General features: G+C 37.6%; 1 protein-coding gene across 2 annotated transcripts in view; it reads left to right on the top strand.

Annotated features, from left to right (window-relative positions):
• si:ch211-176g6.2 (ras-associating and dilute domain-containing protein) overlaps positions 1–19,635 on the top strand; it is a 32,010-nt gene extending 12,375 nt beyond the window's left edge. For both annotated transcript variants that reach the window (XM_046854609.1, XM_046854610.1), the window contains exons 6-16: positions 65–102; positions 1,137–1,309; positions 1,397–1,509; positions 12,021–12,240; positions 12,455–12,627; positions 15,594–15,738; positions 15,923–16,095; positions 17,077–17,446; positions 17,569–17,669; positions 18,558–18,697; positions 19,316–19,635. In XM_046854609.1, the coding sequence (XP_046710565.1) occupies positions 65–102; positions 1,137–1,309; positions 1,397–1,509; positions 12,021–12,240; positions 12,455–12,627; positions 15,594–15,738; positions 15,923–16,095; positions 17,077–17,446; positions 17,569–17,669; positions 18,558–18,697; positions 19,316–19,442 (1,773 nt within the window). In that variant the 3' untranslated portion in view covers positions 19,443–19,635. The remainder of the gene's footprint in view (positions 1–64; positions 103–1,136; positions 1,310–1,396; positions 1,510–12,020; positions 12,241–12,454; positions 12,628–15,593; positions 15,739–15,922; positions 16,096–17,076; positions 17,447–17,568; positions 17,670–18,557; positions 18,698–19,315) is intronic.
• Positions 19,636–24,476: the final 4,841 nt, after the last annotated feature.

Genomic DNA, 24,476 nt, shown 5'->3' with positions numbered 1-24,476 from the left:
ATTGTATGCAATTCTTTTGACGTCTTTATGGAAGTGTTCTTGTTTTTTTTTTTTTTTTTTACAGGAAAGGGCCAAGGAGCTTGCAGATATTCACTCTCAAATGTAGGTCTTTTCTTCACAGTTTTTGGATCTAACATGCACTGACTACACTTTTAATACATTTTGAACTTTCAATGGCCCTTTTTAGCAGTGATTCACTTTCATAGCTTGAAATATTCCCATTTAAAACAGGAGAAAAGAGTGATGGAACGTAAAAAATCTATTTGAAATGTGTAGATTTCTTTGTATATTACATTAAGCGTTCAGAATGTGAAAGAACACATCAGAATGTGATTTTATTTAGATTCATTGCAATTAAAAGAAAAAATAGTCCAAATTTATTTCACCGCCCGGACCCTCATTCACCCATCAAATCTTGTCCAGTACAGTGGTCAGGGTCATACAGAGGTTTTCCAAGACGGGTTCCACTCAGAACAGACCTCTCAAGGGTCCATCAAAGATGTCGAGTTCTCATGCTGTGCGTCAGGTGCAGAAGCTGCTTCAAAAAACACCCGCATGAGTGCTGCAGCATTGCTTTAGATAGTAGACCATATGCCGCACATTGCAACAAGTCTGTTTGCAGGCCGTGGCACCAGAAGGAGCTTCTGTCCCCAAGACAATTCTTTTACACTTGGCAATAAAACCCATTCTGACTCTGATTTTGATACCATAAATGTTTTTTTCTTTTTTTTTTAAAGCCCCATGTATCAGAGACTCATTTAACAAAAGCAAGAAAATAAAACTAAATAAAAAATATTGACCAATTTACCATGATTCACTATTCACTATGATTATACTCTGCTTAAAGACATTTTGCAGTGTTTATGTTTTAGATTGCTTGGTGCTGTGGATAATTTAAAAACCCTAAAAAAGTCTTTCAAGACAAGAATTGCTGTACATCCAGGAATCTGATGAATATTCATAGATATGATAATGAGAAGTCTGGGCTAAAACTAAAAACAGAAATCCAGAAAGCTTAACTAAGGAACTAAAAAAGTGCTGTGGTTTTATTATCAAAAATAATTATATTGATGCGTTTTATGATGCATTTCAGATTTCATGCCTGAAATATATAAAAGTGTATATTCATTTCACAGGGAAAACATTGACCAAGTGGAGCTTCAACCAGAGAACCTTCTGAGAAGCCTGCAGCCGCTTGTCCTTTGGATGGCCAACTCTATCGAGCTCCTTCATTTTATCCATCAATCAGTCCCTTCCTTGTTGCATGGGATTTCACGAATGGAGGAGGAAGAGGAAGAAGATTGCATGGGTAATTATTTTACACGCATGTACAATAATAAAAAAGCATCGTTAATGAAATTCTTCATTGCTGACCAATAATCTCTGATTCTGAAAGCTGTGTTGGAGCTGCGTTTGTCTACAGTGCGTCCTGCCTGCGAGGAGGCCATGACGGTCCTGGAGGAGGTCATTATGTTTACTTTCCAGCAGTCTGTCTATTACCTCACCAAGGTCAGTGTGTGTTCTGTTTTGGTGTGAAGTGCTTGGTAAATAACCCCCTGCCACTCCGGCTTCTGTGTATAATAGCCGCCTGTTTGTATCACACAGGACCTCACACAGTTTTTTGCAGGCACTGAGAGCGGTTTAGAAAAATAATTCTGGGTTAACTTTAGCGTCAAACACCGTGTGAGTTTGTTTTGCATCTCTCCGGCTGGAATGAATGAGAAATTATCACGGAGCCGAGGTTCAGATTGGAGGGCAGCAGCGTTAAAGCAGTAGCATTGTGTATTGAATAAATGTGACGCATTCATATAGAACTAAGTAATTCATCATTTTAGAGATTTTTTTGGACTGCTTATTATTTTGATATGTTTTGAGAAATCACAATTTTGAGAAGTAAAAAATTTTGCTCACGTAAACAAATTTACTCATTCAGATATTTAGCATTTTTTTGTAGCACTAAAATTTTAAGTATTTATTTATTTTGCTCACTGTCTAATATTATATATATATATATATATATATATATATATATATATATATATATATATATATATATATATATATCTCAATTTACACTGATATATTGTATATAAAATGTTAAGTTTTGTGGAATTCTACAAATATTGTAAGCCTAAGAAGCATAGTATTGCATTGAATTATTAACTGCAATCAGGTTATAAGTTCATATTATATACTTTTGCCATAATTTTAAAATGCTGAACTGCAGCATGAGTATAAAATGCACTTTTCCATTAAACAATGTAGTAGTCAAGCGGAAGAACGTGCCGGAAACCAAGTGCAACAAACAAAGGTTTTAATGAAAAGCAAAAAGGCAGAGGGCAGAAAACAGCAAACCAAACAGAAAATTCACCGCCCGGACCCTCATTCACCCATCAAATCTTGTCCAGTACAGTGGTCAGGGTCATACAGAGGTTTTCCAAGACGGGTTCCACTCAGAACAGACCTCTCAAGGGTCCATCAAAGATGTCGAGTTCTCATGCTGTGCGTCAGGTGCAGAAGCTGCTTCAAAAAACACCCGCATGAGTGCTGCAGCATTGCTTTAGATAGTAGACCATATGCCGCACATTGCAACAAGTCTGTTTGCAGGCCGTGGCACCAGAAGGAGCTTCTGTCCCCAAGACAATTCTTTTACACTTGGCAATAAAACCCATTCTGACTCTGATTTTGATACCATAAATGTTTTTTTCTTTTTTTTTTAAAGCCCCATGTATCAGAGACTCATTTAACAAAAGCAAGAAAATAAAACTAAATAAAAAATATTGACCAATTTACCATGATTCACTATTCACTATGATTATACTCTGCTTAAAGACATTTTGCAGTGTTTATGTTTTAGATTGCTTGGTGCTGTGGATAATTTAAAAACCCTAAAAAAGTCTTTCAAGACAAGAATTGCTGTACATCCAGGAATCTGATGAATATTCATAGATATGATAATGAGAAGTCTGGGCTAAAACTAAAAACAGAAAATCCAGAAAGCTTAACTAAGGAACTAAAAAAGTGCTGTGGTTTTATTATCCAAAATAATAATATTGATGCGTTTTATGATGCATTTCAGATTTCATGCTTGAAATATATAAAAGTGTATATTCATTTCACAGGGAAAACATTGACCAAGTGGAGCTTCAACCAGAGAACCTTCTGAGAAGCCTGCAGCCGCTTGTCCTTTGGATGGCCAACTCTATCGAGCTCCTTCATTTTATCCATCAATCAGTCCCTTCCTTGTTGCATGGGATTTCACGAATGGAGGAGGAAGAGGAAGAAGATTGCATGGGTAATTATTTTACACGCATGTACAATAATAAAAAAGCATCGTTAATGAAATTCTTCATTGCTGACCAATAATCTCTGATTCTGAAAGCTGTGTTGGAGCTGCGTTTGTCTACAGTGCGTCCTGCCTGCGAGGAGGCCATGACGGTCCTGGAGGAGGTCATTATGTTTACTTTCCAGCAGTCTGTCTATTACCTCACCAAGGTCAGTGTGTGTTCTGTTTTGGTGTGAAGTGCTTGGTAACAACCCCTGCCACTCCGGCTTCTGTGTATAATAGCCGCCTGTTTGTATCACACAGGACCTCACACAGTTTTTTGCAGGCACTGAGAGCGGTTTAGAAAAATAATTCTGGGTTAACTTTAGCGTCAAACACCGTGTGAGTTTGTTTTGCATCTCTCCGGCTGGAATGAATGAGAAATTATCACGGAGCCGAGGTTCAGATTGGAGGGCAGCAGCGTTAAAGCAGTAGCATTGTGTATTGAATAAATGTGACGCATTCATATAGAACTAAGTAATTCATCATTTTAGAGATTTTTTTGGACTGCTTATTATTTTGATATGTTTTGAGAAATCACAATTTTGAGAAGTAAAAAATTTTGCTCACGTAAACAAATTTACTCATTCAGATATTTAGCATTTTTTTGTAGCACTAAAATTTTAAGTATTTATTTATTTTGCTCACTGTCTAATATTATATATATATATATATATATATATATATATATATATATATATATATATATATATATATCTCAATTTACACTGATATATTGTATATAAAATGTTAAGTTTTGTGGAATTCTACAAATATTGTAAGCCTAAGAAGCATAGTATTGCATTGAATTATTAACTGCAATCAGGTTATAAGTTCATATTATATACTTTTGCCATAATTTTAAAATGCTGAACTGCAGCATGAGTATAAAATGCACTTTTCCATTAAACAATGTAGTAGTCAAGCGGAAGAACGTGCCGGAAACCGAAGTGCAACAAACAAAGGTTTTAATGAAAAGCAAAAAGGCAGAGGGCAGAAAACAGCAAACCAAACAGAAAATCCAGGTTTGACTAAACCAGGTGAATGCAAAAGAGCAGCAATTCCGTAGAACTTATAAAGTCTAGCAAACAACAGTAATCCAACACTGAACTGGGTATCCGTAGCTTGGGTAGTCCGACAAGGTTCTTTAGCATAAACTGTAGAACAGACAATGAGCTGGTGGGGGAACGGAGGTAATATAGGGTGGCAGGTTGATGAGTGCCAGGTGCAGGTGGTTATTAGGATGGAGAGCTACTTGGAGTGATAGGTGGGTTTGGTGAAGGTGTGGCTGGTGGATCCCTGACAGTAGTACATTGAGCAGCAAATATAAAATATATACTATATGGACAAAAGTTGCTGCCTGACTATATATATATATATATATATATATATATATATATATATATATATATATATATATATTACAGACCAAAAGTTTGGACACACCTTCTCATTCAAAGAGTTTTCTTTATTTTCATGACTATGAAAATTGTAGATCCACACTGAAGGCATCTAAACTATGAAATAACACGTGGAATTATATATGGAATTATATACATAACAAAAAAGTGTGAAACAACTGAAAAATGTCATATTCTAGGTTCTTCAAAGTAGCCACCTTTTGCCTTGATTACTGCTTTGCACACTCTTGGCATTCTCTTGATGAGCTTCAAGAGGTAGTCACCTGAAATGGTCTTCCAACAGTCTTGAAGGAGTTCCCCGAGAGATGCTTGGCACTTGTTGGCCCTTTTGCCTTCACTCTGCGGTCCAGCTCACCCCTAAACCATCTCGATTGGGTTCAGGTCCGGTGACTGTGGAGGCCAGGTCATCTGGCGCAGCACCCCATCACTCTCCTTCTTGGTCAAATAGCCCTTGATGCCTTCAGTGTGACTCTACAATTTTCATAGTCATGAAAATAAAGAAAACTCTTTGAATGAGAAGGTGTGTCCAAACTTTTGGTCTGTACTGTATATATATTTGGTATGTGCTTTTTTGAACAAGCAGTTCCACATTTAGTCCTAATTTCCTGTTCTAATATCCTCCACTCTTCTGTGAAGATGTTCCACTAGATTTTGGAGTTTGATTGTGGAGATTTGTGATCATTCAATGTAAGTAAAGTCAGGTTTTGATGTAGGTAAGGTGAGGAGGCCTGTGGGGCAGTCAGCATTACAATTCATCCCAAAAGTGTTTAATATGGTTGAGGTCAGAGCTCTAAAGCAGCCCATGCAAGATCTTTCACTCCAAAACACATGTAAAGCATTTCTTCATGGAGCTGTTTTTGTACCATGTTATACTTAAAATTTCCAGCATGATCCACGGATCTCCTAATTCAACTTAATGGAAAACTCCTTTCTTCTGTGTCTAAAGACTTTTTTGTGTTGTGTTTTGGGAAGAACTATACATGGATGGAAACGCCAAATGTTCCACATATTTTAGCAACACTTTCTTTGATCATGTGCAAATATGTAAAAACATATGGAAATATTTCAAAGTTAAAGGCAATATGTCATTTCTCAAATGTGAAAATAATGAGAATTCTGAACGTGTTTTGTAAAACGGTGGATTAACCGATTTCCATTACATAAATCCAAGACTGTATGGATCTAATTGACTTGCTTTTAGATATTTTCTTTAAGTATACAGTTTTAAATTCTTTAAAAGGTCCAGCATTTTGTTTATGAGGAAAGACAAGAACCTTGTAAAAGTCTATTTTAGTCTTGTTATGTTGTAATAAAGTACTTGTTTGACGCGCCTTAAAATAAAGGAAGACGTGGTGTATCCTGAACAGGACATTCTCTAGGTCACACATATCCAGACACTAAGTAAATTCACTAGGCATTTATGTAGTCACTGTTTATATTGGCAGACTCAGTTAGACATAGACATGGTTAGTTTCCTTTCTTTCAGTGCATTTCTAATAATGTATTCCTGGTTTGTATTCATTACTAGGCCTGGCTGCGGCGTACTGGTTAAATTAGCGAAGTATGTGTCCCATTCGACGTCAAAAAGTCTTCCTTTTTAATTACTTCAGGATTTGCAGTTGAACTGTTCATTGTGGCTAGTGGAAGGTGGGCAATTCTCCAACTTTCTTACAGCCTTGAAGCATTAGAAAATCCTTTCCTAATGTTTATTCCGCCTCCTACTTTTATTAAATACAGTTACGAAAACCTTCAAAACAAAGTATTTAAATTCTGAATTACTGTTACTATTGAGAATAGACATTTGTGTCACAATAATTTGAGCGTCAAATTAAATAAAATCCTATCATTTGCCTTTGGAAATATGACCTGACTCTGGGGGGTAAACAGGGACTTTATAAAGAGTACCTGCCTGTGTTCATTGCTAAAAAAAAACTTGTCTTTTGATTGTCCAGAATAACTTTGGCACAACCTTCATTCGGAAACTTGTCCAAGTCCCCTTTTGAAATTTCCTTCAGGTCTTCTGTCTCTGGGAAAATCTGAAATCCTCTTTGGTTTCTGGGACATTTCAGCTCGTTTTTTGCTCTTGAAATCGATGTGCCATGGGAAGATTTCCAGAGTGTGAGATAGACTTGGTCTGAGAGAAGTGTACTTGGATTTGGAACATTGCTCTCATCAGAGAATTCCTTCTACTAAATCATGAACTTGGCAGAGCATTGTGCACCAAATGCACTGTGGAATCAAAATCCTTTGGCCATTTTGGCCGCCTATTTAACCCTGTATGTTGGATTAATCCGTAGCTTGGTGCAGCAACGTTGCAGCATCTCAAAATCAGGATGCAGGGGTGTTACAGTTTTCTGTAATAGGAAAAACACCACACATCGTATCTAGTATCTGTTTTGCCATAGGTTTTGTCCATATTATATTATTAGTAGGAAATTTGAACGACAGCACACAATTTATAGCTGAAATAACATTTGTCTAATTTGTAGGCCTTTCTATCTAGCAGAAAAAGGAAGCAGCTGCTGGTTGGCTTAGGAAAATAAAAGCATGGTATGTTTTTGGGTTTGCAGTTCCCACACGAAAGAACGCAATCATTGTGGGGTTTCGGAAAAAATAGTCCGGTCTAAAAAGAAACAGACACTCTGTGCATTTTGCATTATAGAACTAATAAATATACATACCTACTCCTGATGAATAGCTGCCAAACCGCTACAAACTATTACCTTTTTTTGTACTTTTGGGATGAACAATTTCTTCATTATTTATTGCCAAAGCACCAATCATTTGCATATATGATGGAAACAACTGCCAAGTACAGACTGGATACAACTGCCCATGGATTGAACAAAGGCAGCGTTGTCATGTCTGGGCACACACAAAGACATGTTGAGTTGGAGAAAGTGGGGGCAGCACACAGGCCTGAGTAAAAAGCTTGTTTTTTTAAATTTTATTACCAACCCTCTCTGAGAAACATCTTCTCGCCTTCTGATAGAAATTGTAAAAGCCGGCATGTAGTAGACAAACAAATATATGACATCTAAGATGTATACCACAGTGTTACTGAATTGATATTAATTTGCTGTTTTTTAATGTTATTGTGCCAAACACTTCACATGAATAGATTCAAATGTTGATATGGTGACATTTTCTGTCAGGAGACATCAGCATTTTGGGAGGGAGAGACAGGTGTTCAAATACTTAATTGCAGCTGTATCATACAAATAAATAGTTTAAAAATCATATATTGTGATTTCTGGATTTTTTTTTTCTTTAGATTATGTCTCTCACAGTGGACATGCTCCTACGATGACAATTTCAGACCCCTCCATGATTTCTAAGTGGGAGAACTTGCAAAATAGCAGGGTGTTCAAATACTTATTTTCCTTACTGTAATTAATTATAGATGCATGAAATGTAAGACATGCTGCTCTTTAGAAATACACATTGCTAGTGTGGGCGGATTGGTGTGGTGTGAAGGGAAATAATGCATTGTTCAAAGCTGAATAATAAAATAATTTATATAATGTAATAATCATTGCGGGCCGCATTATATTTGTCATGAAATGCGAGGATACGTGAATGCTAGCGCAGATATTTTGATTAAGATTGCAAACATACAAAAAGTGAGACGAAATGAGTAGCAACATCAGCCATGGAGAACTGTGAGATACAAGTAAGAAAAAAAAAAAAGTGGGGCTAAAATAAAGTGTAACACCAGTTTATTTCTGTTGCTTATGGGTAATGTAATCCAGAGTCTCATATGCATAATCCTACAACACCACAACACCAATCTAGGCTAGGTTCTAGGTTATTTTGGACCAACACCTACCAACTAGATTCATCTCATCTTAACTGGATTAGAAAAGGTATGAACAATTCTTTCCTCACTTCTGAACAACAAATCTTTGCTTTGTATAAATCGTGCTCGTGACAGCTCGTCAATGATTATACACTTTCCTTTGGTAAAGAAGAACAAAAACAAAAATCCTTTTTGACAGGCTACACTCAGTTGTGTGTGTCCTTACATGTTCATACAGAGTTGAGCTGAAACTACAAAAAAATTGATATTAGAATGCAGTAATACAGCCATACATTGCTAGAAACACACTAATACTAATCTTGGAGCCAGTGATAGATAAAGCTACCTAAATGCGAAACTTGAGCAAAACAGTGCTTGATTATTTGACTCATACTGAATGTAGGCTTAAAGTTGCACTAGTCCTCAACACTAAGACACATGTTAACACACTGCATTAACCAAGATCAACACAACATTCTCTTCAACATGCCAGAATAAAATAAAGCTCAAACAAGTCGGTAAAAAATAAAGACAAATTAGTAAAGCAATCATTCAAAAACAATCTTTCGGTTAACAAATAAAATTGCAGTATCATGTCACAAAGTAAAAGAATCATTACGTCAAGTCAAGTTTATTTCTATAGCACTTTTCACAACAGACATTGTCTCAAAGCAACTTTACAGAATGTTAGGAGTTAAAGTGTGCTTTAGAATTCAATGCACAAATAAAATTTAAATAAATAATTTAGATCAAATAAAACCAGATATTCAGAGATGACTGTGATATGATGCACCTCTCAGTCTCAGAGAGCGGCAATATTTTTATTTTATTTCAACAAAAGCTGGTTCTTAATGTTTTTTGGAATTTATTCTCCCGCTTTTTGGACTGAAAATTAGGCAATCAGTGCTAAAAAAGCGGTGCAGGTAGAGGAATTTTCAATGAAGTTATAGTGGAATAAAATGCAAATATATTAAATCATACATGTAGTCGAGTAGAGAGTAAATGTCACTTATATCTTTGAAAGTCAGTAAAACTAGAAAGTAGCCAAAAAATGACTTAAGTACAATAACAAAGTACATTTATTCAAATGTTTACACCCTGTTCATGAGGGTCAGTAATAGCGACAAGTCGTTCATGAACGATTCGTTCATTCTGGATGAGTCTTTAATGTGACTCAGAAGAACTCAAGTCACTTCAGTGTGTAAAGTAGTCTCAAAAAGTGATTCGTTCATTTTCTACTAGAATGAGCAAAGCATCGCAAGATCTCCATAGGTTATGTACAGGAAACAGATTCGAGTAGTTAATCTCTTCTAGTCCGAGTCATTCGTTCTTTTATCACGTGACTCTCAAAGATGCTATGAATTAAAGGATTAAAGAAACGAAATGAACTAAATGACTCAAAAAAAAGATTTGTTCATTTTGATGAACGAGATACAAAGTCACTAAAATGATCCGATCTTCCCGTAACTAGTCATTTAAGTCATTACATTTAGCAGGACGTATTAGAAACGTATCTGTAGTATGGAGCTTGAACTCAGTTACGACTATCAGAAATTAATTTTTGTATTGATTTCCAGTTGATGACATGTTTTTGTGGTTTTAAAATGCTTCACTGTAGCTCAGTACATTTGAAAGTATGATGTATAATGAAGACCATGAAGAATGTTGCAACTGTGACACCTTAGGTTATATAAAACCTCCTAAAAATAGCTTTAGGTAAGATTTGTCCATGCCTCATATGAAATATGGATCCTTGTATCCTGGGATGACTGTATACCCACTTTTTGATGTGTGTCAGGATGAAGGGAGGAATAAAAGAGAAAAGGAAGGTTGTTAGATGTAACAGATTTTGTTGTTGCATGTTGGAGTCTCTCTGGTTAATTTGCTCATAAGGGCCACTAACCAGATCAAGCTTATCACACATTCGTTTTTAACGTTTTTGGCTATGCAGGTTCCAGAAGACCTTCTTATCTCTGTCTAGGAGGAAAGAGGAAGCCCTGAGGTTCTGCAAATCTCATTGATAAGGATTAGACATGGTACACTTTGCTTTGCACGATGGAATTTCCGTTGTGTTCTGTTCTTGGTGCGTCAGGTGACTACACTCGATATTGTAACTGTGCACCTAAAACTTTTTAGATAATCACAGCCATATAAACAATTTTTACATTTTCTCATATATTGTTTTTACATTTTGTAAAATAAAAACATACACTTAAACAAAAAAAGTTAAAAAGATTAGGACTGGGATTTAAAATTGATCGTGTACTTTTTTATTCTAAACAAAAAAGAAGAAATTAGATTAATCCCCTGGGTCAGTAACACATTTGGTTGCAATTACAGTCTTCTGGAACATATTTCCTCAGTTTTGTACAAGTCTATACTCCTCACTATATAGGAATTAATGTCAACTTTAATGTCATGGGTTTCCTTTTGGTGGTTTCCCTCCCACCTCCTAAAAACTGGATGTAAAAGGAATGGCTTGGCAGAATTGAGTGTGGGAAAGTGTATATGAATGGGGTTCAGGGTGTAATCCTGCGTCACAACCAGTGTTCCTGGGATAAGCTTTGGCTCCTGATTAGGATAAAGTGGTTACTGAAGATGAATGGAAAAATTTTGGGGGTACTGTTGAGATGTAATATAAGATGAGTACTGTTTTAGAGATGTACCAGTGCCAGTTTGAAAAAAATCAAACGTTCTACATACACCAATCATGCATAACATTATGACCATCTGCCTAATATTGAGTTGTTCCCCCTTTTTGCTGCCAAAACAGTCCTGACCCTTCAAGCATTAACAACATTAACTTCTTCAGCAATTTGAGCTACAGTAGTAGAGCCTGACCACTGCAAAATTGGAACCCCCTACAAGAGCAGCACTTATAGAGATGCTCTGACCCAGTGGTCTTTTCAAACACTTCCTTACACTTGCCCATTTTCCTGCTTCTAACACGTCAACTTTGAGGACAAAATGTTCATTTGCTGCCTAATGTATCCCACACACTAACCGGTGCCAGCATGAAGAGATAATCAGGGTTTTTCACTTTACTGCTCATAATGTTATAATGTCATGATGTTATGCCTGTTTAGTGGATGCTGTTTCTTCTTATCATTGAACATTTAAAGGTTTTGGCAGGGAGGATTTGGTGTCAAATTGATTGCTCAGGAGCTCCAGGTTCCACAACTCCAACAGACTGTATTAGACTGTAGAAAGCACATTGCTCATACTCACACACTCCAGTGCTCATGATACTTTCACTCTCCAGTGTTTGTATTGTTTTATGATTTATATATTTTTGTTACGCTCTTGGTTCACTAATATTAAAAATGTTTGTTCTAAGATTCCTGCTTTGAGACATTGTCCATTGTGAATTGTTGACACCAATGGGGAGAGTTTTTTTTTTTTTTTGCTGAAATCCTGAAAACCTGCTTTAGACATCATTTGAAGATCTTATGTATATTATTTTCCTCTTACACAGCTCCTGTACCCAGTCCTCCCCAGCCTGTTAGACACTAACCCCTTTTCGGGGAATGGCCAAGTTCAGATCTCTAATGAAGTTGCTGGTGTGTTGGATATCTTTAAGAAGACACTGAATCTCATGAAAGACTACCGTGTACACCCAAAGATTTCCAGGCAGCTCTTCACATACCTCTTCTTCTTTATCAACGCCTTCCTTTTCAACCTGCTCATGGAGAGAGGTAAAAGTCTTTCTTTCAGTGCAGATGGTCTCTAAATACTGAGACTAGTCTCTGTCTATCTTTATGCAAACTTTGCGTTTTTTCTCTGTCACTCTTTACAAGTCTTTACTGTTTCAGATTTTTTTAAGACATCATTTCCAATGTTCCAAATATGTAAACAAACTGTTTTTCTGAGATTTGTTCATCCTGACACCTGCATGATGTTTGTCTGAAGGATCAGGGGGGAGCTTTTATCACTGGTCCTGTGGAGTTCAGATTCGTGCAAATTTGGATGTGCTGATAGACTGGGCTTACACAGCAGGCCTCGGAGAACTGGCACAAAATCACCTCCACAAACTCTCCTCTGCTGTCAATCTGCTGGCCACCACTCGAGAACATCTGCTGCAGGTCAGAGACCCTTTCTCTCTCCTAAGCGTGTGTGAATAATTTTTGAATCAGGTGATTATACACAGTGCAGTAGACTGATTAAGCTTTATTATGAAGAAAACTAAAAGAAAGAATAAAATATACAGTACAAATTAATACAAATAAGTATGCATTGGCTTACATTGCCAGTAGTAACCAATTTGGGACACGTGACCAAGTAATGAAGTGATTTATGTGTATGTACAGATAAAAATTTATCTTTATAATGACACACTATATGGTCAAAAAGTTGTGGATACCTTTCCAAAAGATTAGTACATGCCTTTTGAACATTGTTCCAATTTGCTGTTATAATAACATCCACACTTCTGGGAAGATGTTCCACTAGATTTTGGAGTGTGCTTGTGGCTATAAATGCTTATTCAGCTACAAGGCTGTTAGTAATGTTAGGTACTGATGTAGGTGAGGTAAGGAGGCCTGGGTATTCCAATTTATTTATTTCCAATTTATTCCAACAGTGTTTAGGGTTGAAGTCAGAGCTCTATAACAGGCCACACAAGATTTTCCACTCCAAGCAATGTAACGCATATTTCCATGGAGCTGGCTTTGTGAACAGGGGCATTGTCATGCTGAAACAGTTTTAGGTCTTGCAGTTCAAATGAAGGAACAACTAGCACATTCAAAGATAGCCTTTAAAATTGTGTCTCCAAATTTGTAGTAACAGTCTGGTGAAGAAGCACATATCGCTGGAAAAATCAAGCGTCCCAATATTTTTTTCCATATAGTATAGTATACTACAGATGTTCTTTGTGTATGGCACTATAAATACAGATTTCCTTAGATTTCATTAAATAAGAATATGAAATATTATGATTGATTCCAACTTGAGTGCGTTTTTGAAATTAAAATTAGACAGTGTTGCTTTGGACCCTCCTGTACAACCCAGCTGATGATCCTAAATTCAAACAGAAGCATTTTTTCAGACTTCGAAACACTTTCCCCTTCACTGCGGTGCAACTTATTGAGTGCACACAACCCCCCTGTAGTGTCGTCATCTGAATCCAGGTTTTTATTGACCGTCTTTCAACATTATCCATATAGACATTAGGAATTAGTGTTGTCGTCAGAAATAATTAACAGAGAGTATTAACCATTAAAGGATTACGACTGGGGAACACAAAGGGTCATTCAGTCCGACAGATAAAGATGACATGGCGGATAAGCCTTGCCTACATGTATCAAATACGTTTTTTCCCCTTAATTCTGTAGCATGGTTCATTGTTTGCGTGTGAATGTAACCATTCATGCAGAACAGCACTACATTCTATACTCTCTAAATGCTGTGGCTCCCTCTGGGGTGTGTGTGTGTGTGTGTGTGTGTGTGTGTGTGTGTGTGTGTGTGTGTGTATGGGGGCAACTCAGGAATTGGTAGATGAAGATTCTGGTCAGACTTTAAGTGTAACTCTTAAAGCAAATGCTATTTGCAGATAAATCATTTACACGTTTTGCCACTCTTACAGACCTTCATATCCAATGCCAGATGCACACTGTGAGATTGTTGCTTGTCAGACTGTACGAACACGATCCCTATGTCACACTGTAGGATCTCAGTCGTCAAAATGTCAGACTCTACGACAAGCAAAAACTGACTCACACAAGAAAAAGACTTATCCAAAGTTTTACGCCAACAATCACGTTCAGACCCGTGTTCTCTCTAGCCCTGAGCTAAAGTTTTGGGTGTCCTTAAATACCGGTAGTCACGGGAAAAATGAGAAGATGGCCGCCAACACAGAAGTGCGCGCCTTGGAACCGGAAATGCCCGTCGTGAAAACGGAAGTGGGCACATGTGCCCGGAAAATCCTGACAGTACCCCCTCCACGACCGTATCTAGACAGCCTTGTTTTGTCAGATGTCTCGGGAGTAAGTGGCGGCAGACTGAAGAGAAGAGGACTCGCAACCCGCCCTGGGCGGGTGGAGGGGTCTGGCGAAGGGAAATACTGGAGAGGCACAAAAATCCTGTGGCACGAGAAAAGTCGGGTGCCAACGGCGGACATCGTCGGACTTGAGGCGAACGAGCCTCCAGGTGGCTGCCCCAAGCACTGGACGGAGCAACGCCCGGAGCAACCCCCTCTGCAGAGGTCTAAAGTGGAGCGACCTTGGAGAAACCTGGGGGTGAAACAATGGAGTCAGCAAGGATTGGGCGCAGATCGGCTCCCTCGCCGGGACCCTGGAGCGGAGCGGCGCCCTCGCCGGGACTCTGGAGCGGGATTATATTATGGTGCAGTTTAAACTGATTAATCATCAGCAGGATTAGTGAGTCTTAAGAGGTCTGCAAAGTATTTTCTAATCTAGTGGCCACTGAAGTTTGAGTTAAAAAAAAATCTAGCCCTCGAACGATATTCTTTATCTTCAACAGTTTACTGAGTGCATGTGCCAGGACTGAACATTGTTGTCTATGCATCAAGATGCCAATCGCATCTGCCTCAGTTATGGAGGCCGGTGGTCTCTAATCCACAGTAATCTCATGAATGTCCATGTGAGACAATCCTCAATAGCAGTGAGTGGTTTCCAGTTAATGAGAACTTCATTCAGAATTAGGGAATCAGTATGGATCAGGAAAGCAGAAGGGGTTGAAAGCTTGAAAGAGAGATAGAGAGAGAGAGAGAGAGAGAGAGAGAGAGAGAGAGAGAGAGAGAAAGAAAAACAACAGATAATTAGGAATGCTCATTGGCATGTAATGGTTAAAAGCATAGTGCCAGCCAGGAAAATTGCAATATTGGATTTGGTTCTGGTTTCTTCATATCAGCGTTTTTTTTTTCCATGACAGAAATAAACTCTGCTCTCAGATAAAAACAAATTTGCTCACCTCCACCCTTTTACTTTGAAAATTACCTCCCGCAGACAGATTTTGACAGAAAGGATGCGCCTTACAAAATTACAAACTGTGCCTCATTCGCTTAAGTAACTCCATGTGTTTCTCGGTTCAGGCATCCTGGGGTTCTTTGAGGACAGAGTTTTCCTCACTTCGCCCTGCTCAGCTTCACCATGTGCTGAGGGAGTACAACCTACACCGGCCCTGCCCCTCTGCATGGACGCCCTGCAGTGCAGACGCCGACGCTGCATGCCAAACTGGTGAGAAGCGTACACGCTGACCTTGATATATGGTAGGGAAATTACTCTGCAGAAGCAGATTTGTTGTCAGACTGACATAGTGAACATCAAGAACTTTTCTGGGTCAGTGTTTCAAGTAAAAATTCAGTCTGTGGCTCAATTGTTCACATGCGATCACTCTCTATATGCTTATTCTGTCCTCCAGGTGATATTCTGGAGAACTTTGACGAACACCCGCCTCTCGTCCTGCCCAACGATGGTTTTCAGCTGAACTTAAAAAAGCCTATTGAAGATATAAGCCTCATTAGAGAACTCGTGCAGCTTCAGGCAGTCATCAAGACATTTAATGTTGGTACATCGACTACACAGTGTGCTCAGGTAAACAGTCATATTTATTCATAACAACAGCGCACTCTAGATTTATTGCTAACATTAGGGGTGTCCCTGACTGAGGATTTACATAGTTAAATTGTCAATTCTTGTCGACTGATCGTGAACCAAATCGTGTGTGTGTGTGTGTGTGTTGGGGGCAACACCAGACAGTCAAGTGGGTACAAAGCCCACAGAAACAACTTTTTGATAAAGCCATAAAAACCGTCAACCAAAATGGCATGATCCCCGTATACTAACACCTTTGTGAAGATTTGACTGTGAGTTCGGTAGTCGAATGAGGCTCCACCTATCAGAGCACCAAATCTTTGACTATTCGGGGGTCACACCTACTACCCACCATAAAAATAATATTGCAAATGTTTTGCTAGTTTGCTTGTTAGTACATATTCTTAGGGATTTCAAGTCATTTTGCCACAACAAACATGAAAAGCATATTTAATATTAAAAAACAAAATTGTAATAAAATTTTCAGTATAAAAAACTGTACTTTATCCTGATTAGAACAAAACAAAGACCTGCAGGAGCCAAATCTGGCAAATAGGGTGGACATGGAAGTGAGACCTTGTGGATCGTTCTCGGACGATCATCATGCATATGTTTTCAAATGGTTCCGACATTTTCAGGGGTTGAGCTTGTCTTCCTGATCTCTTGTCGTCTTCCAGTGATGTTCTTCCTGCTCAAAACACCTCGAACGACTCGTTGCAGTCAATAATGACGGTCAATAAAGTCTAAATTGCTGATTGTAATTGCAACACTTTTTTAATTATTTATTTATTTTTAGCTCATCAGGCCTTATAGAGAAATATGATTACAAACACATAGCTGCTGTTTGTTCATCTATGCACATAATCAGTGGCCTTTAAATCCTAATTCCCTTTCAGACTTAGGATCAATCACTAAACCTGCCCTGACTATAACCCACTGACTGTTTTTGCAATTGAAACCTTCTTATTATCTGTTGTGTAGTGTGAATTTCCCGAACTCCTGGAAGCCAAATGTACCAAAACAAAGGTTCTTCCAAAAGCCCTAATGGAACAAGGACACGCCCCATTGATGCTGCCTAAGAACTGCGATTCTTCCACTTGTTCTTCAGTATCAGGAGACGAGGGAACCTGTGAAGTTCTACTAACCCCAAAAGTAAAAGCTCTGGAGCTACAGGACAGAGAGGTGAACCACAATGGAGGAGCGAAGCGCTCAATGCGTAAAAGCTCGTGCTTGCTCACGCCACCGAACACACCACTGAGCTCAGAGCGGATGAAACCAGAAACCGAACACCAACATATGAAAATCCACCATCACACTTGTCAGTGCTGTGATAGAACAAAGCAAGAAAAAGGTGAGATACAAAGCTGCGAAAACTAAACTAATTGGATACATCTGGTAAAGCTTGAGATGAATAATTCAGCAGTAATGAATGTTGCATTGATAAAAAAGGGTTAAATCTGGTTGAATCTGCAGGTGGATGTGGAAGACACAATGAAGCCGGCGATGATGAAGTGTTTATGGTGAAGCTGCTGAAGGGCCCTGAAGGACTAGGACTGTCTCTAGTGGATGGCGTGGTGAGAACTTTGGTAGATCATTTTCTGAGAGGAACATCTTTAACTTAGTTCCTTTTAAAGGATTTTTCGCTGAAACAACTTTACCCATCGTCTTCTTCGTCAAGAATTAGCAAGCTATTTGCATCTACAAGCTAATTACATCTTCTCAATCACCTAGCTGTTTCAGTGTCCCACAGATATGCATTCATTCAGAGTTTGGGGCATTTAGCATAGCCAAATCACCTAATGTTATGTTTATGGGAAGAATGAGAAAACCAGAGAACTTTAGGGAAATGTACATGGACACATGGTACATTAAACACTACTAAGCGCTGCACTGGCAGTAATCCCAGCTCACATATGACTCAGAATTCACAAATGCTTTATGCTACGCTACTATGTCACCTTACCTCAATATCTTTACACCTGTGTTTGGATGATGCTAAAGAGCCATATATCATTAGTTTTCAGCTTGTTTTGCTTCTGACTAAACATTCATTTTTTTTAATTGACTGGCCAAGTTTAAACAGAATTCTGCAGCTACTTGAGCTTCTTGTGAGGATTTTGTCCAGTTTATGTTGCAATCAGAGAAATGAAACCTTTGTCAACCCCGCCCTCACTCCCAGTTTGTTTGAAAAAGCAGCACTTTGTTATTTGTTATGTAAAGTGCGCCCCCTCATGGCATACTACAGACCTTTTTTAATGGATCTGCTAATTATTTGATATAATTAAATGTTTATATTTTATATAAAATTAAACAATACAATACTAAAATTTAGCTGCATAAAAATAACATAATTGACTGAAATGTTCAAACGAGACGACCAGATTCCTTAGATGTTCTACACAACATAGAAACTCTGGATTGAATCTGTGAAATAATATCCAATTTATTCTGTTTTTATTCAGGAAACTCCAATGAAGACGAATGGGATTTATGTTAAATCTGTGATCCCAGGGTCTCCAGCAGCTCTAAATCAGAGGCTGAGGCCAGGCGATCGTCTTCTGGCGATCAATGGCGACGGATTGGTCGGCTTGGACTACCACACGTGAGTGGGTTTAGACAAATATATACGTTTAAAGCAAAATAAACACTACATGGACAAAAACTTTGCGGACACCTGATACAAAGATCAGCATGTGCTTTTTGTTTCCATTTCCCGTTATAATAACCTCCACTCTTCCGGGAAGATGTTCCACTAGATTTTGAGGTGTGTTTAAAGAGATTTGTGCTTAATCATCCATGAGGGTATTTGTACAGTCAGGTATTGTCACCAGGATAAAGGTGAGGTGAGGAGGCCTGGGGTGCAGTCAGGGTTCCAATTCATCCCAAATGTGTTCAAAAGGGTTCAGATCAGAGCTCTAAAACAACCCACTCAAGATCTTCCACTCAAACCCATATATTCTTGTAGATCTTTTTGAATGGAAGAGGTTTGGGTCTTTTAGTTGTAGTGAAGGAAAATGTAATGCTTCCACATTCAAGGACATCCAATACAACTGTGTGCCTCCAACTTTGTGGTTACAGTTGGAAGAACTACATATGGCTGGAAAAGTCAGGTGTCCAAATACTTTTTGTCCATCTAGTGTATGATTTAAATAATTAACATGAAGAATTATACATCACTGTAGAGCCTAACACAGTGGTTTATATTTTATTTCATACCTAGTGGCAGGGATCTCATCCAGAAGGCAGGAGACCTAGCACAGTTGCTAGTTGCCCGGACTGTAAGAACTCAGGAAGACCTGACACACCAGTGCACTTTGACACAGTTCTGGGAAAATGCAAAGATTTGATTCATCGTTTTAAGCCATTTTTTTTTTTTACAATGTTTATTACATAACTGTTCTTTTTCTATCATTTTTACATCAATTTCTGTGATCTTTTTGTTTCACATATTCGTGGCAAAAATGCTTTTGTAATTGATCATTGTGCTTAAAAACACATTTCATTTGGAAACAAAAATTAAAACAGTAAACTGGCATGAAACATTTCTTAATTCTTGTTGCTGTTTTTATGGTTGTAGAAGTTGAACACTTTTAATCACTGTTCCACGTTCTTTTCCTCATTCAGACTCAAGATGTATAGTATGAGGGGGAGATGATTCAGGATTAGCATGAGCAGGAACGACAGAAAATTAAAGAAATAGAGAGTCAAAAAACGAATGTATTTAGAAGAAAGTGCCATCGCTTATTGCCTTCTTATTCATTTTAGAAGCCCAGAGTAACAACTCTACACATACAGTACATCCAGAAAGTATTCACAGTGCTTCACTTTTTCCACATTTTGTTATATTACAGACTTTTTCCAAAATGAGTTAAATTCATTATTTTCCTCAAAATTCTACAAACAAAACCCAACAATCGAAAATCAAAAATAGAAATCTTTGCACATTTATTAAAAAAAATCACATCTACATGAGTCTTCACAGCCATGACACTCAAAATTCAGCTCAGGTGAATCCTGTTTCCACTAATCATGCTTGAGATGTTTCTACAACTTGACTTGAGTCCACCTGTGGTAAATTCAGTTGATTGGACATGATTTGGAAAGGCACACACACCTGTCTATAGATTATCCACAGTTAACAGTATATATCAGAGCACAAACCAAGATATGAAGTCCAAAGAAATTGTCTGTAGACCTCTAAACCAGTATTGTACTGAGGTGCTGATCTAGGAAAGGGTAGAGAGTCATTCTGCAGCATTGAAGGTCCCAATGAGGGCATAGACGTTTGGAACCACCAGGAATGCTCCTAGAGTGAGCCACCCGGTCAAACTGAGTGATCGGGGGAGAAGGGATTTAGTCAGGGAGGTGACCAAGAACACGATAGTCACTCTAAAAGAACTCCAACATTTCTCTGTGGAGAGAGAAGAACCTTCCAGAAGAACAACTATCTTTGCAGCACTGGGAGACTAGTCAGGATCAAGAGGTAGAAGAATTAAGCAAGAATTGGACCTCTGGGGGCGACGATTCATCTTCCAACAGGACAATGAGCCTAAGCACATAGAAGATAAAAAATGGAGTGGCTACTCGACAACTCTGTGAATGTCCTTGAGTGGCCCGGTCAAACCCAGACTTGAACCCAATTGAACATGGGTGATGGCATCACAGGAGAAAATGGCTGTGCACCGATGATCACCTTCCAACCTGATGGAACTTGGGAGGTTCTGCAAAGAAGAATGGGAGAAACTGCTCAAAAATAGGTGTGCCAAGCTTGTTGCCTTTCCCCCCTGTTTTTTTCCCTCCTCTTGTAATATGACATGGCAATATTAAAGGTCACTAGGGGCCACAGGTTTTTGTCTACATCCCCCATGTCCCAGGAGTCTATGTACCTAGAATTAGTCTATATACTATATAATTAATATAATAATAATCATCATCATCACCATCATTATGAAAATAATAATATACCTTAACATTTAATAAGTATATTAATCTTTTAGTGGCCATAACACCAAAGCATTAGTTTGGTTAGAACACAGATACCCAAACTAAGGCTTATGGGTCAAAGTAGGTCCCTTTTAATCTTCGTCACTCATAGTCAGAATGTAAAGAAAAGTTAAAGAAATGTTATTTTATTTTAACTGATTTCTGATGTCTCTCTTTCTTTCACTAGACTAAAAGAGTCAACTCTTGCTGGAACCGAATCAAATCCATTTGACTCATTGAAAAGACTTTGTTTTAATCCCCGGTTGGAGCTGAAAACAGTACAAAGATCAGAGGTGGCAAAAGTACACACATCCTTCACTTAAGTAGAAGAACAGATAATCATGTTTTAACATACTCAGGTAAAAGTTGAAGTACTGATTATACTTTTTTACTCAAGTTTAAGTTTGGGCTCTGACATGTACTTAAGTAAAAAATGTAGTCATTATTACTACCTGTTTTTGTGTCACGCTGGTAACTGGACGTCACGTCATATTAATATTAGGGCTGTCAATCAATTAAAATATTTAATCGCGATTAATCGCACTGCTTTTTAAACTGCGCGATTAATCGCACGTTTTTATCTGTTCTAAATGTACTTTAAATGAATACTTTCCAATTTTTTTAAGACTTTAATCAACATGGGCATTGACAAATATCGATGCTTATGTAATGTACGTTTAATATTTGTGAAACCAAACTGAAGATAGAGCATGAAGGCAAAATATTCTTGTAAACGTTTTAAAGTAATGATGGTGTTTTAAATTACGTAAATTATCAGGACACCAAACAGAACCTTTGCTATGTTTCCACACGGATGGTTAATTAGGTGATACTGGAGAAACTGTTCAGAATCAGAAAATATTTGTGTGGTGAATTGGTTTATATATATAGTTTTCTATACATATATTTATTATGTATGTGAGGCAAATATTCAAGTCAAGTCAAATCAAGAGGCTTTTATTGTCATTTCTACTATACACAGTGATAAACAGTACACAGTAAAAATGAGACAATGTTCCTCCAGAACCCTGGTGCTACACTACACAACAACATAGAGCTACAACACACTACATAAAGCTACATAACATAAAAAAAAATTCATTAGGATTCAGGTTGTTTTATTTATGTGTCTGTGGAGAGAGATGAGGATTTTGGTGCTGATTTGAGAGTTGGTGCATCAGTAAAACAAATGTTTACTGATTAAAAATAATTTTTCGTTTATTTATTTATTATATTTGAATAAAGAAAGGTCGTCGTGAATAAACGTGTGTTGCGCTCAAGGTTTTGATTTCGCCTCTTTTAGATTTATTTATTAAAATTTTTTATAAAAATGGTCAAACAGAAATGCGCGCTGCATTAACTGTGCATTAATAAAACTTAATTACAAATGCGTGTTAATTTTATTTTTTACAAAAAGTTTGGTGGGTCATTTTCTCAGTGACCGCTTCAAGTTGGTTCTTAGGAGGCTGATCCCTCTTCATTGTCCTGTATGAAGAGAGACAAGAAGAGAAATATGGGATGGGTTTCTATGAGAAAATATAAATTTTCTGCACTCGCGATCTTGTGTCTCTTTGGTTTCGCTATTTTTGTTGACCCTAAGCACATTTTTTCTTTGATTGTTTGCTTTGTGGAGACGATGCCTTGTTCAAGACAAGAATATTATGTGTGGGCCGTAGACCATTAAATTTCTAGACTTTGTTACGGGCCAATTAAAAATGGATGGCAGGCTGCAGTTGGTCCCCGGGTCGTAGTTTGGACACCCCTGGTTTACAGCCGTGAGCAGGAAATAGTAAATGCACATCCACATTAAACTGTGTCGGCATGTAGAGCTTACATTGTGATTTTTTTTCAACAAAGCCTTTTCTCTCTGATCTGTGTTATAAATGTCATTTTTTTATGATTCTGATCATTTTTATTGTCTAAATCACAGATGTGTAGAGTTCGGTATGGAACAATTGTGCAATCCTGTTTAAACTAAACTAAGTATAAGTATACAGTCAACCCCCGATAATTCACGGTTCGGAACTCGCGGTTTCGGAAAAAACGCGGGTTCTCATTTGGAACCAAACTAACAGCAAGTTGCGGATTATTATAAAATTCACAGGAATCCCAAGCGGGACCGAATGTTCAGGAACGCTAGGAATAACATTTTAAACTATGTCTTTGATCAAATACTGTATACGCTATTGCGTTTATAAAGTGAAAATGTCTAGATGAATTTACTAAGGTACCATAGGGGCTGCGGGGGGTACGTCCAAAAATCACCGATTTTCAAAACTCCAGGGTTCTTAGAATGTAACCCCCGTGAGTTCTGGTGGAACACTGTATTTTGCTATTTGTAGACCACATATTTGGACATCATTGACTTCCATAGTCTAGTGGAACTTATTTCACGTCTGTGTAAAAGATATGTAGGCTTATCGATTAAATTATAATAAAAGGTACTGAACCATGTAAAAGAGACAGCCATTACACTGCCTCATGGGCATGTGCAAGAGCCCAAGTACTGATTGTATAACATTTAGTAACACAATCAAACCAAGTTATTAACAGTTTGGTTTCATCACTTTAGGGTTGACATGTGTGTAAATTTTGCTGTATTTGTTCACTGCTTTACCCACCTTTCACCTCGATGTGGAAAGAGTACTGAAATATTCTACTCAAGTAAAAGTCCTGTTATATTGATGGAAGTCTACCAGTAAAATTATGGGTTTAAAAATCTGTCAGATTTTTACTTTTTACTTTCACTCATTACATTTTTACACAAATATCTGTACTTTCTACTTCTTACATTTTCAAAACAGACTCATTACTTTAGTTTTAATCTATTAATTTGGTAAAATGTGAATATCTTTTCTTTTTCTACGCACTGATTTCAGCCCATTAACCGATTTACTCGATGTGGAAAGAGTACTGAAATATTCTCCTCAAGTAAAAGTCCTGTTATATTGATGAAAGTCTACCAAAAAAATTCCGGGTTTAAAAATGTACTTGTATAAACATAAACAGTAGCTCATTTAAGTTCACAATGTACTCAGAGAAAACGTCACTTGGTTACATATTTAAAAGGAAGGGGACGTGGGGTCTTAAAAAGGACATGGGGATCTAAATATTAAACATGCTGGTTTAGAATTTAAATACCACATTTACAATTTAAAGTGCAATAACATTATAGGGGAAAACATGTCTATGGGATTTATTTACCACCAAAAGTATTGCGGTCATGAATCGAAAAATACCAAGCTAAAATAAAAAATATTAAAGATAGATAGATAGATAGATAGATAGATAGATAGATAGATAGATAGATAGATAGATAGATAGATAGATAGATAGATAGATAGATAGATAGATAGATAGATAGATAGATAGATAGATAGATAACAAAGGAGTGGCTA

This window comes from Silurus meridionalis, chromosome 7 (genome assembly GCF_014805685.1).
Source record: "Silurus meridionalis isolate SWU-2019-XX chromosome 7, ASM1480568v1, whole genome shotgun sequence".
NCBI classification, from domain to species: domain Eukaryota; kingdom Metazoa; phylum Chordata; class Actinopteri; order Siluriformes; family Siluridae; genus Silurus; species Silurus meridionalis.
The sequence above is the reverse complement of the archived record's forward strand: the minus strand, read 5'-3'. Positions and strand labels throughout refer to the sequence as shown.